General features: G+C 42.7%; 1 protein-coding gene and 1 long non-coding RNA gene across 6 annotated transcripts in view; one reads left to right on the top strand and one right to left on the bottom strand.

Moving 5' to 3' along the window:
• Nucleotides 1-10,622, bottom strand: part of STAT1 (signal transducer and activator of transcription 1) — a 42,729-nt gene extending 32,107 nt beyond the window's left edge. For 4 of the 5 annotated variants that reach the window (XR_013447283.1, XR_013447282.1, XR_013447281.1 and 1 more), the window contains exons 1-7: nucleotides 10,463-10,621; nucleotides 10,020-10,172; nucleotides 6,671-6,799; nucleotides 5,621-5,765; nucleotides 4,253-4,351; nucleotides 979-1,068; nucleotides 12-90 (exon numbers count right to left, since the gene is read on the bottom strand). Coding sequence is in view for 2 of the 5 variants with exons in the window: in XM_036065516.2 (XP_035921409.1) it covers nucleotides 12-90; nucleotides 979-1,068; nucleotides 4,253-4,351; nucleotides 5,621-5,765; nucleotides 6,671-6,798 (541 nt within the window). In the remaining 3 variants the exon portion in view is untranslated. Of the gene's footprint in view, nucleotides 1-11; nucleotides 91-978; nucleotides 1,069-4,252; nucleotides 4,352-5,620; nucleotides 5,766-6,670; nucleotides 6,800-10,019; nucleotides 10,173-10,462 lie in introns of all 5 variants that reach the window. The other variant, XM_078071117.1, reaches the window with a different exon arrangement.
• Nucleotides 10,623-15,570: 4,948 nt separating this feature from the next.
• LOC118518612 (uncharacterized) overlaps nucleotides 15,571-19,358 on the top strand; it is a 74,283-nt gene continuing 70,495 nt past the window's right edge. The window contains exon 1 of the long non-coding RNA XR_013447300.1: nucleotides 15,571-15,874. This is a non-coding gene — a long non-coding RNA (uncharacterized LOC118518612). The remainder of the gene's footprint in view (nucleotides 15,875-19,358) is intronic.

Raw genomic sequence — 19,358 nt, forward strand, 5'->3', positions numbered from 1 at the left:
TTAATTCTTACCTCTGTTCTGCAAGGTTTTGCACTTAAAATCATACTCATCTTGTAAATCTTCTAGGGTCTTGATTTCATGCTCTATACACTACAAATAAAGACATAAACAGGTTTTCCCACTGATCAGCTTCCAAAGACTTTGGGAAATAGATTATTGTTTCTATAGGACTCAGAAAACCAGGGTAACAATCCTGCTTCCTCAAAGATGGATTCCATCTGCAAAATTCTAATCACATACATAATAATCTCTATTTCCTTAATAAGTATATAATAATTTTTTTAAGAGGAAAAGATGGTTATTTTCAGACAGGGCTCACTTGATTTCTACTTTAATGTTCCCCTTCCCAGTCTTAGAATAAAACAGGTGCTTGGGGCGCCTGGGTGGCTCAGTTGGTTAAGCGACTGCCTTCGGCTCAGGTCATGATCCTGGAGTCCCTGGATCGAGTCCCGCATCGGGCTCCCTGCTCGGCAGGGAGTCTGCTTCTCCCTCTGACCCTCCCCCCTCTCATGTGCTCTCTCTCATTCTCTCTCTCTCAAATAAATAAATAAAATCTTAAAAAAAAAAAAAAAAAAAAAGAATAAAACAGGTGCTTGAGAAAGATGGGCCATGTTTGTCCTGGGGCTCTGTGTAACCCAGGAACACCCCAATTTGAGAAGCACAGACATCAAAGACTATTTTGAGTCGCAACATCTAGTTTATTGGGTGATGGGGCAAAGTCAACAGTTACTGCACAATCTTGGCAAGGAAGAAAGAGATAAGCTCAATGTTTGAAGCTGTAACAGGGGCCATAAAGGTCTATCTGCTCGTTGGTTTAACTAATTTGTTTACGTATGGTTTGGAATTTCAGCAAAACTCTTCTTCTCAACTACTTAAAAGCTGAAATCAGTTAACCACCTTTACGCTTGAGCCATTGAAACCCTTTCCGTCTTACAAAAAAAGTTAGAGGCTAAACATATATATTGACTCAGTACTCACCATAACTTTATCCTTCACGTTTCTGACTTTGCTGTCAAGCTCCTTCTGTTTGTCTAACATCACCGTGCTCTGAATATTCCCCGACTGCGCCTGGAATGGGAGGGGCAGGGGTTAACAACTATGATTTCCTCTGGCAGAGTTACTGGATGGTTACTCTCCAAAGTCGAGTCCATACCCTGTGCACCACCTACCTCCCAGACCTTCTAAAACTTCCTACAAGCTTCCCACATGAGTGTTGACAAGAAATAGCTCGGTTCTCGAGGCTCTGGAAAATGCTGGCAAACTATTAAAAAGGCTACAGAAAGACTAGGCTCAGTTCGTGCCTACTATAAACAGAATATTTCTGGAATTTTCCATTAATTCATACAGTTGCGTGGTACCACATAAGAAGTTTACTTCAGGGTTTCTCAAATTTTGTAGACAAGATTATTCCTATTAACCCTGTATTTACTTGTCGTAAAGCCGTGCGATTCCCGGTGTGGTCCCCAGACCAGCAGCACCTCACCACCTGGGAGCTTGCCGGAAATGCAGAGTCTCAGTGCCTAATCTGATTACTGAAGCAGAAGCCCCATTTTGACAAGATCCCAGGCGATCCAGAGGCCTATCGGAATTGGACAGCACTGCCGTTAAGGACTTCAATGAATATGTGCTACTCGAAAGTAATAATGACTCTCAACCCAGACACAGAATATGCAGTCCTCATCCTTTCTGAAGACTCAGATGTAGCAGCCTCTCTGTGTTTGTTCCTTATTTAAGGTGTTCCATGGTTTATTCACATAGCATGACTTACTAGGTATTAAGTCAAGGTCAGACAACGTCCTAGACCCAGGTGGTAGAGTGGTAAACATGAGACTGTTTTCACATGGATTAGATTCTAGAAAATGCTATTTTGTTTAGATTTAAAGCCCCTCCCATGGCAAAAACTGTGCCCATTGACCTTTCTTACGGAGTCCTACAAGCACAGATTCTATGTGGGTATTTTTACATATTCAAACTTACCGGTATTTTCTTCTTTTATATCTGGATTTTCCCTATTAGAAAGCCTTTCCGTATTGAGAGATTAGAGAGGAGTTCACCCATTTTTAACCTAGCACTTAGGTGGTTTCTTTTTTTTTTCTTTTTTTCTACCTTTAGATCTCTAATCCACTTGAAGTTTATTCTTGTGTTTACTGTGAAGAAGTGTGGGTACCATTTTAACTTTTTTCCAACTGGCTGTCCACTTGTCTCAACATTTAGTGAAAAGTTCATGTTTTCCCCAGAGATTTGACTTGCCGCTTTTATCACACAAAGTTCCTTACATACCTGGGTTTAAGTTCTAGATTTTCTCTGATTTCCCATGGGTCTTTCTCTTCCTAAACCCGAACCCTGAACAGCGTTTGACCGTGGAGGGTTTGGGATATATCTAATAGGGTGGGGCCCATCTTATTGCTGTGCTTTTTCACGAGTTTCTTTGCTATTCTTGCACATTTATTTTCCTGATGACTTTCACAGCTTCAGAAAGAAACTTGTTACTTCTATTGGGATCATGTTAAAATTATGAATATCTCAGGGAGAGCCGATATCTCTATGATGTTGCCTTTGATTCCTATGCCTCTCATGCTTCTCTCTTGTCTAACTGTATTGGTGAAGAAGGTCTTGCTTCTCTTGTTCTTAGCTGGACAATCAACTAAACCTCCTTACAGGTGTTCACTGATAACTCAGGTGTCTTCTGAGAGGCTTAAAATGATCCTCTCTCCAGATTACCTACATTTTTTAAAGGGGAGAAAAATGCTGGCAAGCCTTCAAGACCCAAAGCATACTCAGGAGAGTAGGCTGATCTGGGAGAGGAGAATTCCCCTACTCTGCCTCCCAATGCCAACTCTGGGCATCAGGGCCAAATGTGAGGAGAGAAATGCTTGGGTGCCAAGGTGCACAGTTTGTTCTTCTGCCCGTCTCTGCTCTTGGCGGTCCTCTCCAGGTTGAGATACAGGCGTGGCCAGCCCACTGCATAGTGTTGTTAAGATGAAAATCCCACACAATCAAAATGTCCTGCTGAAAATCTCCCAGGTGCAGAATGCATGTTGAAGACAAGCATACCTCCTGCAGAGGAGACCAGGCAGCCAGCACTGATATGCACTTCTGTTCACTAGGCCAGGTACCAGATGAACTAGCTTGAGTTGAGAACAAATAATGCGTCTCTCTAAATGCTTAGTGCAGCAAGGTGCTTCCCGTGTGCTAGGAACTAAATGCCCAGGGAAGCAGCAGATTCACAAGGACTGGATCAAATGCCCAGAAAGTGCACAGAGAATGGCATTCACCCCTGCTACTTAAATTCTAACACTCTGGCATTCTCCCCCTCATATTGGAAGGGTCTTAGCTGAACAACCCACACAGGGGTTTCATAACTATAGTCTCACTGCCTTCTGGGTGGTTCCCAGCACCCCATCACTCAAAAAGGGAGTAAACAGATGCCATGGCAATTTGAAAAATCTGAACCCTGATCGCCAGGAAGGTTTGTATGAGTATTAGTAAAACCATGATCAGAAATCTTGGTGCTAAAACAAATCTGACTCATGCCCTGTTTGGATGTCTTATATATTTAAGAGGTAACTTGATCCTACTCAAAACAAAGGTCTTGATTTTCCCATCAACTTGTTCTTCCCTCTAAAATGTACTATGTCTTGCAAAAGCCCTCCTCCTGTCTTTTCTTTCCTCCCCAGCTCGATGGACAGTATCTCCAAGTGATTCAAGTTGCAAACCATCAAGTCATCTCTCGTTTTTCACTTTCCCTCACTCCCACATCTGATCCTTCAATATAAGCCCCATTGGTACCATGTCCCAAACATAATCTGCCTACTTCTTCTTACCTCTACCAACTGCACCTTTCCTGAGTACATTTCCACTTCCTCTCCCTCGGCCTGCCTGGTTCCTTCCCTGCCCCATGCCTCAGAGAAGGTTCCTCACCCTGATCTAAAGACATAGCCCCATCCCCGATACTCCGTTACTGTATCACAGTATCCTGCTTTGGTATCTGCATAGGAATCATCACTATCTGAAAATATTTTGTTTACATATTAACTCTCTCCATCATCAGAATGATTTCCATTAGATTATAGTCCTTTCTTAAAGCCTGGGTCTACAAAATCTCCATATCTGATTTTTGCCATTTCCTGGGGCTATAAAATCAGAGGGCTATTCACTGCTGCCTTGCACAGGATGTTGTTAATATTAGTTGGATAAATGAATGAATTTTTATTTTACTATGATCTTCAGTTTTCCATTAGAAAAAAAGTACCTGATTGAATCTCTGGGCATTTTCCAGGATCTTCCTTTCCTCCTTCAGACAGTTACAGATGATCATAGACATCTGTATTGGGTCTTCCTGAAAGTTATCCTAGATGTGGGTTGTTAAAATAAATACAAATTTCAGAATGATTAAGCCATTGTATATTATAAATTGTATTTCTTCCTATCCACTGAAAAGCCTCACCTTGTATTAATTAAATTCTATACAAGCTATTTTTGGTAAAATCAAAATATTCTTTTAATAAGTTATGACAAAAGCTTTCCAATAAGTGCAGGTACCTAAATTATTTCTTGATTAAAAAACCACGTATCTTCATACACGGTTCCTCTAATAGTTTTACTTTAATTTCTGTTGTTCTTGAAGCCGTTTATGTTCCATTAGGATCCTGAGACAATGCAAATGATACAGAAACTACCTATGATCTTTCTCAATTAATTTATCTGTTGGTCTCTGTTTTGAATTAGATCAAAGATATTTTCGGTTTTTCTATTTCCTTGTCAAAGCAGGGTCAAAATACTGGCAATCGCAGCCCTCTGTAACAGGTATGTTCAAGCAAAGTCTGTAGGAGAGCAAATTCCTGTATTTCATCTGACTTCCCCTGTCACTGGTATTATAAAATCATAGATATGTTCACAAAGGAAGAAAAAGCTTCTAACTACCTAAGTTGAACAGTTTGGTTGTGTTGTATGAAACAAGAAAATGATCGCTCTCACCTCCATGGAGACAGAAAAGTTCTGTTACTACACAGGTAAATATGGTAACCAGGCTGAAGGGAGTACTTTTCAAAAACTCCCGAAACTCTGTAGCCCATTCTCTCCTGCCTGACTCCTTCTGACTTTCTCTTCCATGGGAGGGCAACTCCTCCAAAAGCAAGGAAAGGTGGAGCCTAGTTCCAATTCACTGACTGTATCAGGCCTCAGGGACATCAAACCTTTCCGGATTTATTCTTCATCTGTATACCAAGGGCTTAGACTGGACTCATCACTAATGTTCCTTTGAGTTTCTACATGTTAATACAGCTCACGGCTTTTAAAATGTAACCCTTTTCCTTGGGTTTCAATTTCGACAACTGTTAGTAAGACAAGGTGATAGCATCACATTTCTCTCAGAATTACTGACACCTAACAGGTGATACACTTAAATCTGAGAATTCTTTATGTGTTTACAAAATAAATTGATATTTTACTTTGCTCATGCTATAAAATATTAGCTATACAAAGAGTTTATTTGCCATCTCTGAAACTTTTAAAAATACCAAAGAATGCACGCTCAACTCAATAGTATTTGCTCAATGAAAAAAATACTCTTATATAGGCTTGGGAACATTTTGACTAAAATGCAAAAACCAGGTCATACCTGAAGATTACGTTTGCTTTTCCTTATGTTATGCTGCAACAAAAAATTATTCTCCAAAGAAAAACGACTATACTGATCATCCAGCTGTGACAGGAGGTCATGAAAACGGATGGTGGCAAATGAAACGTCATTAGCAGCATGCTCCCTGGGAGATTTAAAATTTACACATTTTATTTTATTCATTTATTTTTTTAAAGATTTTATCCATTTATTTGACAGAGAGAGCGAGAGAGCACAAGCAGGGGGAACAGTAGAGGGAGAGGGAGAAGCAGGCTCCCTGCGATGCGGGGCTCGATCCCACGACCCTGAGATCATGACCTGAGCCGAAGGCAGATGCCCCACCATCTGAGCCACCCAGGCGCCCCTTATACATTTTATTTTAGATACTACTTTAAACAGACAAAATAAACATCGCTTTCCTAATGAAAACTATTTAAGAAACCAAATTTTAAGCGTTCTCTTAGGTTTTTTTTCTTCTTTTCAGACTGACTTAGCTTTTAACAGCAGTTTGTATAATCATGAAAAATTCCAGAACTCAGATTCTGCATGAAACTGTAAATGGTAATTATCTCTGGAGGGGAAAAAAATAGGGACCTTTACTTTGTATGTCATTTAAAATTTTTGCAATCAGCAAATAGTAAATTTTAAAGTAGAATACATATCAGTTTTTAGAGATATCCCCCTAATTTTATTACCTTCTTCCTATTTCTAATCAACGTTTTACCATAATTCGGCTATCATTACTTCTTTTAACTTACTTCCTTCTCTAACCTGGATCCTAATGTGGAAAATAATTGGCGCCAGCATTACCTAACTTGTCCAAAGCATTTAGGAGTCTACATCATAATTAAATGGGTAAAACTACATAAAAGTACTTAATGACTAACACAGTTAGCTTTGTAGAGATAAAACACCAGTTTTCAGACCAACACATTCTTTTGCAACAGATAATCCAAATGGCTACAGTGAGATTCATCTCTTAGCCAATGTGGCTCCAAGTCACTTAATCACTTTAAAAGCATAGAAGATCTTCAAGTGAGCTTCCCTTACCAGTCTTGTTTTTCTAGCCACTGTGCCAGGTACTGTCTGATTTCCATGGGAAAACTGTCATCATAGAGCTGGTGAACCTGCTCCAGGAATTTGGAGTCAAGCTGCTGAAGCTCATACCACTGGGACATCCTACAAGGAAACAGAGCACAAAACCAAGGTCAGGAATGGAAGACCACAGTTACAAAGAAGGCATATCTAGCATTATGCTTCTTTTAAATATCTTACTTAATCTAAAACATAATTTGTCTCTGAAATATATTATTTAAATGGTATTTATATTCGGAAGTCTGTGTTTTTATTAAGGTTTTGTTTTGTTTTGTTTTTTTCTCTTCTCCAGAAAACACATCTTCAGGCCTTTTGCTCAAATGTCAACAACATATCAGGGAAGCCTTTTTGGACACCTTACTTAAACTGACATCACTTCTCACCTCATAAAACACTATCCCTACCCCCTGATGTGTTCTCCTCCATAGCACTTACCACCGGCTAACCCACCATATATTTTCTTTTATTTTGATTACTGTCTGTTTTCCCCACGTGAAGGGAAGAATTTGGAGGGTGGGCAGACTGTTCACGGCTGTATCTCCAGAACAGTGCCAGGCACATAATATGACTTTGAGATGAATCTGCACTTTTATCGAATAAAAAATGGAAAACATTACGTCATTAGATTTGCTTTCAGACAAATCCCAAGAACCCTCCAAAAGTTGCTCTCTTAGAAATACAGTACTTTTGGGGTGCCTGGGCGGCTCAGTAGGTTGGGCGTCTGACTCTTGATTTTTGCTCAGGTCATGATCTCAGGGTCATGAGGTTGAGCCCCACATTGGACTCTGAGCTCAGTGGGGAGCCTGCTTGAGAGTCTCTCCCTCTCCTGCTAACCCTCCCACTGCTCTCAGGTCCTCTCACTCTAAAATAAATAATCTTTTTTTTTTTTTTTTTAAGATTTTATTTATTTATTTCACAGAGAGAGACAGCGAGAGAGGGAACACAAGCAGGGGGAGTGGGAGAGGGAGAAGCAGGCTTCCCTGCCGAGCAGGGAGCCCAAGGCGGGGCCCGATCCCGGGACCCTGGGATCATGCCCTGAGCCGAAGGCAGACACTGAACCACTGAGCCACCCAGGCGCCCCAGTAAATAAATCTTAAAAAAAAAAAAAAAAGAAATACAGTACATTTGTGATTTAACTCAAAGAATTTTAAACTGGTATTTTACATTTTGTGATTCATATGCTAAAATGAATTATTTTTGTCCTATACTTTTTAAAACAGATTTTCTTCTTGGCCTACTATGAACAATAAAACTAGTACAAAAACTCTTAAATCTCAGTAATAATTTAAAGATTGAAACAACGTACCCCTGAAACAAAAAATACATTATATGTTAATAAAAAACAATTTAAAGTCAAGAAATCAACAAGAAATACACAAGAAAAAAAAAAAAAGAAAAAGCATTCCTTTTTCTTTCTTTCTTAAAAAAAAAAATAAAGATTGAAACAACATTGTTAAATATAATTTCAAAAGATAAAATAATGCTACCTCTTTGGATAACTGTAAGTCAATTTTTACATAGCAGTTCTAAGGAAATGAAAACAAAACCCTGATTTAAGGAAGTCCTAACATCTATGAGGAAAATGAAGAGCCTCCCATTACCACAGCATAACTTAAGATTTACACCAGTGCACAGCCAACAATATGCAGAGTGGGTATATGGGAATCTTGTCCTACCAGGCCTCTGAGGAAGGGGTCTGGATTTTCAAGCAGGGTATGGAAAAGCTATGCATGCTTGCGGTCAAGCATGTACGTGCAGGCATGAAGTCATGTCTACTTCACGAATTTCCTTCCAAAGAAAAGCAAGGATATAGTGGGACTATAAAGCTAGTTACCTACATCCATGGGAAAACTGTCATCATAGAGCTGGTGAACCTGCTCCAGGAATTTGGAGTCAAGCTGCTGAAGCTCACAAATACCAGTAGAAATGGACACAAACCCACCCTTTGGCACACCTTCTATAGGAATTTGATTTTGCACTTCAAATTATTTTACCTGGGTGGGTGACTCCAAATCTGTGGCTCTCTCCCCACCCTGGTAGGTGTTTAATAAGGATGTGCCTAAAGCAAATATGCTGGCCAGGGGGTCAGCCAGAGGGGGTATGACACCTCTTATTAGATGCAGGACCTCAGGCAACTCACTTCCCTATCAACAGTGTGGTTGTTAAGACTGGATGAACTAGTACAGAGCACGGAGCAGGCGATTAATAAATTCATGCTAACAAATCCAGAATCCATATCATCTTCTCACAAAACCCGTAACCAACGCAAGGAGGGACATGATAATCCCCCAATCACCGGGCTCAAATTCCAATGTTATGCGGACTCCTTCCTGCAGTCCCAAGACCTCCTGCCTCTGCTTCCAACACTACTTCCCAGTCTAGCCTCCTGCTGTACGCAGTTGGACCACATCACTGTCTTGCCCAAAATTGCTACAGTTTGCCCATTCCTAGGTTCTTTGCACCCTGACCCTATCTTCATCCATTAACAAAGCAAACCAGTCACCAAATTACCTACAGTGTCTTGGCCATGCCCAACATTTCTGCTCCGCTCCAGCTATCACTCACCCTTGAAAACAGCCTCCCTACGAATTTCCACCCCTCTAAATCCTACCGTAATTCAAAGGTAGATACAAATGCCCTTCTTCCATAAAGCTGTCTAGCACTTACCCAGAGACAATTAAGCTTTCTTTGACTTGTGCCTCACGGCATTCTGTACCTCTATGACAGCATCAGTTCCTTATAAAGCTCTAGGATTTCTCCCCTGCAGGATGTAAGTTTCAGAGCTGCCAGGACCATGTCTTCTTTTTTTTTTTTAAACAGAACAAAACAAAACATCTTCGGTATATTACACAGTGTCCTGCACATAGTATGTACTCAGTTAAGTTTTTGAATTGAAATCTAGTATATTTCATATTGAATTAGAAAGTAAAGGGCAAACCCTTTGTGCTCCACCAAGTTTGGGTTCTGCATCCTCATTAAGCAGCAGTTGCATACTGGATTGTGCTGGAGGCTCAAGTCTTATTTCTGTCCCATAAAAATAACAAAATAACCTCTCCAACCTATACCTACAACACTCAAAGCACAGTCAAACACACACACACACACACACACACACACACACACATCACCCAAACTCCTCAGTATTAGTCACAATTTTTTTTTAAAAGACTAATAGCATTTGGGGGTTTGCAGGAACTTTTATATTCCAGGAAGACATCAAGCTCCTTCATCTTTAAACATAGATGCAGAATTAAGATTCCAAAATTATGCACTCATTCATTCGTTTTCATGAACAAGTACTGACCTGTCACCTTGTGTCCCACCGAGGGGCTAAGGATCCAACCCAAGCCGCAGCTATACACGTGAGGTGCCAAGACTGCTGAGTTTGCATGCACAGGGTGTGAGCGTCTAACCTAGACAGCTCTCCAAGGATGGCACAAAGCAAATGAAAACTTTTCTGTGAAAAGAAGAAAAGGTGACTGTGGTGAAAGTGGGTGGGAAGGAAGGAAAAGTGGGGGGTAAAAGGGGAGACGTAGTGTTTTATGGGCGAAAATTCTATTTCACAAGACTTCTTTACTGCTAGAGCAGGGGCAATCGAGTCATCACCAAGAAGGACACTGAGAGTATTCGGGACGCATTCTTTCCAGGATGACCGATTCGCCTGCAAAGCCCGCCCTCGCCAGGCCCCGACGGCGCGGTCCTGGCACACCCCACACCACCGGCACCCGGAAACTCAGGCCCACTCACTCTGCGCGCGGGGTCGGACAGCGGCGTGCGGAGGCGCAGCGGTGCTGCCTTTCCCGGGTTCCCGCACCCGGTCGGCCTCTGCTGGGTCTGGGGCCTGACGGACGTCGTCCCCGGTGCGGCGGAACCTTCCGCAGACTCTGTGCAGAAAAACGAAAGTACCAGCTGGGAGAAAAGACAGCTCCCGGCGCCCCGCCTCCTTCCGCCTCCGCCAATCACCGGGCGGCTGCCGCGCGCGGCCAATCGGACGTGGCTGTTCCGCAGGGCCGCTGCCTCCCCCCCTCCGGGGGCACGCTGCACTGCCAACCCGCTGAGTCCTTCCTTGGGCTTTGAGCAGGGCCCCGCGGGGGGTGACATGAAGCTCGGCTCTGTGTTGCAACTTGGTCGGTTGGCGGTTACCTCTAGACATAGACAACAACTAAAAGGAAGTCTGTGTTTGCAGAGGCCCAAACTTGGAGAACCTTGCATTAAACCCCTATCTGTGAACCCAAGGCAGAAGACAGAGGTGGGCATTAAACTCTAAGCTAAATTCAGCAGCTCATCTGCTTGTTGCTAAACCCAGGGGACCGTTTTTTCTGCGCTCACCTTACTTGACCACTCAGAAACGTTTGGCACAGTTGACACCTCCCTTTCTCAATACTTCTTCCTTGTCCATGAAACAACATCCTGCTTGTTTCTTCCCACCTCTACGGCACTCTTTCTTTATCTCTGCTTCACTCCACGACCAAACTGTTCAACGTTAAAGGTTGTCAGCGTCCAGATGTTGGTCAGTTTTACCCACATTTCTCACGCTGTCCTGTGATGACCTCACCCAGAGCTTCAGTTTCTTTCTAGATGTGAAGGGCTTCTACACGTGTGTCCTGTCCACACCTGTGGATCCTGTCCACACCTCTCCTCTATGTTGTACACCTGCAAGTGTATAGTCGTCACTTGACATTCCACTTGGATGTCTGATAAGTTCTGCAAACTAGTTCCATTCAGAACGAACTCATCATCTTCCTCCTCAAACCTGCCCTTTTTCCCTAGAATTGGCATATGTCAGAGAGCTAGGAGTCATTTTTGATATTGCCTTCTCCCTCAACCCCCACATCTGGTCCTCAAGCCTTGTTGATTCTTCTTGCTAAATATTCCTCAAGTCTCATCAACTTCTCTCCATCTCTTATACCATCCCCACTTTTTTCTCATTTGGATTATTGCAGTAGAGTCCCAAATGGCTGCCTCACTTAAGCTCTTCATTGCCCCCTTTTAAAAAAAGTTTATTTTTTTAACTAATCTCTACACCCAAAGTGGGGCTTGAACTCACAGTCCTGAGATCAAGAGTTGCATGCCCTACCAACTGAGGCAGCCAGGTACCCTGCCTTTAATTCCCTTTTAATCCATTCTCCATGCAACAGTTTGAGTGATTTTTTTTTTTTAATTTCAAAGCAGATCATGTGTTTGCCAACTTGAAAATCCCATGATGGCTTTTACAGAATTCAGATTTCTTAATATAGCTTACAAAGCCTTGGTTCCCCTATCTCTTTCTCTAATCCTATCTTGTGCCACTCTTTCCTTTCCATACTTCAGCATTTTTGGTTTTTGAATATGCCAAGCTCTTTCCCCAAACTCAGGACCTTCTTACCAGCAGTTCTCCATTTGGAAAGCCCCTTGGAGCAACATCCCCTTTCCCCAACCTCTTTTCTGGCTAACTCATCTTTTATGTCTTAGCTAAAAACTCAGCTTAAGTGGCACTCCCCCAGGTAGACATCCCAGAGGCCAGCCTAGATTCGATCTTATTGGAATGTCTGCCCGTAAGATAAATTGGCTCCTTCAAGTAGATGGAACTTGAATCAAGCCTTGAATAATAAGGCAAACTTCGGTAGGAAAGGGATCTAAATAATTTCCCACAGATATGCTTATATGTGTTTCTATTACAATTTTCTCTTCCCACATCTATACGCTCCTTCTTCTCACATATTCACCCTTACAAAGCCAGTACTGATCTGTGATAGGAATGACCCTTGGTACCAAAGTAGCTGCCTTCTGTAAGAAGAGATACCAGGCCACTATAAAATACCTTTCCCCTCCCACTCACCTGCATTAAGGGCCCAGACAATGTTTGAGAAAATCTGACTCTAAGAAGAGTCAGAACTTGTTATCAAGTTCCATGGATGCCTCCTTCCCTGTCTTTATCCTCCTTCATTTTACCATCATTGACCATACTCTACTGTAGCTCTCATCACTTCAGAACTGGAATGCTACAACAGAGACCAGATAGACTGCCTTCTTCCATCCCTTTCCTCTCCACTGTATTTGCCAAATTAATTTCTCTAAAACTTTAACCACATTGATACACTCAGTCCCTGCTCAAGAGCCTTGACAACGCTCATTGCATTTATGACAAAAACAAACTCTGTCTGCTAGTCTGGATCCTCCACAGAATGTCATCACCTTTCTTCCCAGCCTTGTCTCCCATTGTCCCATTACCCAACTAAACGCTATCTTTAATTCCGCTCCCATCCCCAGGCTTTTAATTCTCCTGTTTCTGTCCCTTCGCTCATACCATTGGCAAGTACTGCACATACTAAATGGCATGTCCTGCCCCTTACTCACTTTACTTATCAAATCTTGACCCAACTTGTAAAACTAAGTCCAAATTCTATATTCTCCTTCTGGAACCACCTCATCCTGTGGTGATTAATCTTGTCTCTGAAATAATATGATGCACGAGTGTCTCCATTTATGTCAACAAGCACCACACACTCCCTATATGATGGTTTGTGAAGTGTCTAAGCCTATTCCCTCCGAGATTCTAAGTTCCAGGAGGGCAAGCTTATGTATTTTATAAGTGTGACTAACATACTGACTGCTGAAAAAGCAACCCAATAAAAAACCAAAACTGAACAAAAGAGATCCAGAAGTGAAAAGCCCAACCGTGTGAAGCCCCCCTTAGAACAGCCAGCCGAGGGACCTGTGTCTCTATACAAACAATGTCAGCATGGCAAAAGACACAAATCCGGAAAAAATAGCTGATACCATGTTTGATAGATTGTATTATTTTTCCATTTGTTTCTTTCCCTTCCCACTCCTTGCCCTGGTTCACTCTGGCTCAACATGGAATAGAACAGACATGAGGTACACTCAGGTATAACCAACCTGAGACTTTGAACGTTCTGTATGATCCACTTGTCCTCATGTGTTCCTTCTCCACACTAGGAGATGGCAGACTCAAGCAGCCCCGGCTCCTCCAGCCTGAGTCCTAGAGGCAGAGACATGTGGAGCCCCCCCTCCAAACCTACCACCCGGGGCAGAACTGCTGCAGCCTACCCACACACCCATGAGTAAGAGGTGTTTGTTTGTGGTCAATGTTGGAAGGCCCTGAGATTGTTTTTTCCCCCCTGCTGAAATAGCTGACCAATTCACAGATGACAGAATCAAAAGTCTAAAGTATGTTAGTATATAGAATGTTGCTGTGCTGAAACCAACTAGATAAAACTTAACACAGTAAATGCAAAGACCTGTATTTGGGTTTTTTGTTTTTGTTTTTGTTTTTAAAAGGCAACGAATGACAGGGTACTCTTTGCTGCCAGTGCCCAGCTTGGGAATACTTTTCAACACTGTATCTGGTAACTCACTAGCAATCAATTAGAAATGGCAGGTAAGATGAAACTTACTACTTGGCACCCCCCATCTGGTGTTTATTTAAAGGAGAGTCAAGGATGGTGAGGAGTCTAGAAACCACATTTTATGGTGAGTGATTAAGAGCACTGGAGTAACTCATAAATACACATGATGTTATAGTGGAAAGATTCTTAGAAGCCATCCCACATCTCCTATTTGAAGCAAATTTATTTATTTATTTATTTATTTTGGAGAAGTCATTGAGAAGACAGTATCATTCCTATTCTTCATTCATCCTTTCTTTGATTTCCACTCGCTTGTATTTATTTAATTATATATACAATAGCTACAAATATACATATGAAGAATATAACGCAGCTTACAAACCAAGGCAAAAAGATAGATATTATCAGTTCTATAATTCTCATTAGAAGAAATCGGGATCTCCTAGTAGATTGTTTTTAACAACGGCCACATTATTCCTTCCTTTTATTTACTCACTTTTGCAATGTGACTCTGTAGCTCCTTTTAGCAACAGGTGGGGACTATTTTCCCACCCCTTCAATCTGGGCTGGCTTGAGACTTGCTTTGACCAACATTATGCAGCAGATGTGATGTCCTGCCATTCTGAGCCTAGGCCTCAAGGGGCCTTGTAATACTCCCCTCCACAAACCCTGCCCTGCCTCCGAGGCAAGTCAGCCTAGCCTGCCGCAGCATAAGACAACACACAGAACACAACTGAATAGTGCCGCTCTCAGGGCTTAGGCCTCAGACCTGTGAGACAGCAAGATCAGAGACCTGACCCAGATGAGCAGAACTGCTCAGTCTACCATAGACTCACAGGCAATGATAAATGCTTGTTGTTTTATCCCCACTGAATTTTGAGGAGAGTTTGGTTTATTGTGTAGCAACAGATCACTGACGCAGACCTCATGGAGGAAAGCAAAGCGTCCTGCTACTGAATTGTAAAATGGAATTTCTCGCGTGGTGCAGTACCATTGCCCTGCCCCCACCACGAATATTTTCCTTGGGGTCTCTCAGTCCCCCGCAGTACACTCTGCTGTGTTCTTAGGCACACACCCAGGAAAAACTTACTCCCTCTGTGTTCTGTCTTGATGGCCTTGGTCTGTTTCAAAATGGCAGCTACAAATTTTTCCAATATTGTAGCAATGTTGGTAACTTATATCCAATAGTAGGAATTACACCTAATCAGTGTAAGCCATGTTTGCTATCTGTTAATACGACGGGATTAAAATTAAGGATTTCTAAAATTCTCTGTAGTTCTCTGGATTTTTTATATTCATATGCCTAGAATATGAACGTTATGCTTTCGAAGACTAGTTATTGGAAAATATCCACGTATAAAATTAAATTAAAATGCAGGAAAGAAAACATTATCCTATTACTGTAAGAATATATAGAAATGTAAATACATGGAACACTCAAAAAGGGAAAGAGGGAGGGACGGAGGGAAAATATTTGAAAATGTTAAAGTTTCAGGGTGGTGGGTTGCTATATAATTTTTTTTCTTTTTTTTCACAAATGTCTATACTGAGCACACTTCAATTCAGAGTCCAAACACCCTTGCGAAGACCTGTTGGAAGTCCCGTGCTTTCTGCACAGCAGCCCCTGCCGGCCCAGGATGCGGAACGCTGGGAGGCGCAGGTCGTCGGCTGTTTTGAAACGGTTCCAAAGCAGCCCCGCCGGCGTGCGGCGGGAGGGACGCGAATGCTCGGAAGAGCCGTCCCACGTGCTTTCGGGGAAACGGCCCTGGAGCGAGAAGGAGCAGAATTGGGAGGAAACCGAAAAGCGAAAGTAAGTTGACTCGGGGAGCAGTACGCAGGCGCGGGCCCGGGGATTTTCCCACTGACTAGCCGCCAGCTCAGCGGCGCCCGCCCCGCAAGCCTCCCGGGGATGGGGTGGGGGGGTTGGAGCCGGGAGGCAGGATGCGCACGCTACCCGGGGACGGTGGACACCTGCTCTGCGTCCTTCTAGCTGGCTAAGTCTGAGAGTAGTGGCCCAGGACAAGATGAAAGGCGGGGAGGCGGGTGCCCATTAACTTTGGAAGGAGGGAGGGGAATGTTTTCTAACTCCTTAAGGTGCTGGAAACCTTAACCATCCCACTCCCACCTTTTCTTCCTTCTCTTGGCCTGGAGGCCACCCTTTTCCCTCCCTCTTCTCCATCCTACAATCTGTACGCATGCTAACTCAGATCCTTCTGTCTTTCAAGCTCTGACCCTCCCCCAGCTGGTGTGAAGGTGAAGGTGGAGGGCTGGCTGGTTCTTCAGGAATCCTTCTGCTATATCTGCAAAAAGGTCTCTTCTTTTCCTCCTGGGATCTTCTTGCCCCCTGCTTTCTCCCATAGGGCGATTATAGCAGAGGGAGTTGGGGAGGAGAATAATGGAGGAGAATAGTTTTGTCACTGCACCATGATTTCAGAGGTTTGACAGGCCCAGGAGAAATAGTTTGGGTCCTGGCTGCTATCTGACTTACTGAACGAAACCGGGAGGCACAGACTGAGTTTCTTGGGGTCAGCTCCATCACTAGCGAAGGATACTAGCTACTTAGGGTGACATAGTCACCAACCTAGGACTTCCAGTGTGTGAAGGGATCCATCTTACTATACCACAGCCTCCAGTCTCAGGTGAGAGTGAGCGCCCATCCCCGTGGCTGCTACAAACACCCCAGCAAGTGCTCTTTACATAATTTCCACAATGCAAATGGATGTTTATTTCCCCCTGTTTGAAGGACAGGACAGGCTCTATAATTTGCAGGGCCCAGTGCAAAATGAAAATATGGAGTCCCTTATTCAAAACTTATAAGAATTTCAAGAAGGCAATAGTAGAGCGTTAAACCAAGCATGGAGTCCTTGTGAGTGCTGGCCCTGGGCAACTGCTCAGGTTGCACACTAATGAAGTTAGTGTGAAATTGAAGGAAAGGAGAGTTCTCCCATAGAAACCTTGTTTCATATTTACTTAAAACAAATGAAAACTTAGATAATGAAGGAACAAAAATAATGACACCACTCTTTCCTATAGCACTTGCAATAAAATCCAGAGCCTTCAGCTTTCCCTATAGAGTCCTACATGATCTGGTCTTGCCCCTCTCTCCTACCCATGTTGTCTCAGTCCCTCCATGCCTCACCATGTTCCCCTCCCTGTGGCTTCCTCCTGTTCCTCAAGGACTCAAGATTCTGTCGGCCGGGGTCTCATGTATGTACTGTTCTTTTAGTATGCTGTGTTCCTGGCTGTGTCCATGGACTTACTCCTTCTCATTCTTTAGGCCTCAGATCAAATATCTCTCCAGAGAGACCTTCACTGACCACTTCTTCCCGCTACTCTATATAGTCTTCATAGTACTTATTAAAGTTGTCATTTATTATTTGTCTGTTTTCATCTCTTCTCACAACAGGAGGGACTTTGTGCTGTGACATGAAAGAATTAGGCTAGTGCCCTGAGGCATCTGTATGAATTACTGTCTCTCTTATATACCTAGAATGGCACTAGGTACCATCCTTGGGACAACTAAGAAAATAGTCAAGCAAATCACTGTGTCTTATGGTTCAGATGGGAAACCCGAGTTGAGAAAGGCTGTCCCTGATACACAATCTCAATATTTTTTTAATGAGCACATCACACCATTGACCAATGCTGGAATCAGGAATCACAGGTGAATTCAACCATTCAGACCTCAACACTGGCTCTAGACCTATTGAGCTAGAATTGAGGGGAGGAGAATAAAGAGCATGTGTATTCTGAAAAATTCCCCAAAGGATTTGAATGAGAGCACCCTCCTCCGCACCCTTTCCAACTTCTCCCCCATCTCCACCCTGTCTAGACAGCTTCCAGGCTTCTTCCCATTAGCAGCGTTCTGTGAAGCATCTAAGTGAATGACTTTCAAGCCTCATGTAAGAGAGTGTTGTGTAGGGCTTTTACCCGGGGTAGGAGTATAAAGGCGGTGAGTTTAATAAAGGCAAAGGGAAATTTCAAGAGCACTTGGTTTATCTGTGCACGGGCAGATGTTTGGGATGTTGGGCACATAGAAGATATCTAAATAAAAGAGAAGTTAGAATGAGCTAACAATCAGACAATCTAATCCAGAGCATTTCTACAGAGTCTGGAAATTATGAGTAGGGTGAAGTAGAGGGAAGCAGTAACGGGCATGTTTGGGTTAATCAATTTGCATGTAATATTAGTGACTATTCCATAATTTTAGAATTTGGAGGATTGTAAAGAGAATTCTAGCTTAGTCTTGCAGGCAGAAAGGAACTAATTACTGTCTTCTATGTGCTCAAATATTAAATTACTAAGGGGCAGACTGTGCTAGATTTTAGGGCTAGAACTCTGAACGAAGTCTTCTTGGTCCCTGTACGTACAGAGCTCTCTTAGAGTCTAATGAAGAAGACAGCTGATATTCCTTTACAACAAAGGTGGTAGGAATGGTGCTGGGGCATCTAGAGCATCTGGAGGAGGTGTGAAGTGACCTGAGTCATACAGGTGTGCACGGGGTGGGGGGGCGGCAGAAGGTTTTCTAGAACCTGAAGGATGTGTGAACGTTATCCAGGTGGCAGGGTGGATGGGATGGGGTTGGAGAATTGAGAGGATGCAGTGGAGGGAAGGGGGAGGGAACCCGGGCCATCAAAGAAACTGAAAGTAGTTCAGTCTTGTGTGTGTATGTTTTGCAGGGTGAAAAGCCATTGTTGGGGGAGATGATGAGATATGAGTTGAAGACTAGGAAGGGACTAAATAATGTATGACTTCAGAAAGATCTGTTGAGAATTATGGTCATCATCCAGTGCTAGGATTCTTAAATTTTGTGCCATGGGCCCCTTTGTCAATCTGATGAAACCTATTAACTCCAAAGAGTAATGCTTTTAGTTGAATAAAATAAAATACATGAGATTAAATAGAAAACCAACTACACTGAAATGCAGATATCAAAATATTGAAAGCAACTTTGTGACATAGTGATGTAAGTGCTTCTTTGTTATTGGCATTAAATAAGATCTAGCAGCAAGTCTGACGAATGCGATTTCAAAATTGTGCTTAGCATAAGCAATAGTTTGAGGTAATTGTAACAACTGTAACGTGACAAAAATGTGTGGGTCATGGTTTGTTGCCTTTATTCCTAATTGAAAGAAATTCTAAGTTTCAATTACAAGTCTGTGAAAATAGACTGATGTTTGCCATCCAAACTCATGAACCTCCAGATTTCTATCCATACACGCCAGGTAAGAACTGCTAATCCAGAGCACCAGAAGCCATATGAAAATTATAAGCAGGGGGTAAAATGATGTGAT

This window comes from Halichoerus grypus, chromosome 4, assembly GCF_964656455.1.
Source record: "Halichoerus grypus chromosome 4, mHalGry1.hap1.1, whole genome shotgun sequence".
Lineage (NCBI taxonomy): Eukaryota > Metazoa > Chordata > Mammalia > Carnivora > Phocidae > Halichoerus > Halichoerus grypus.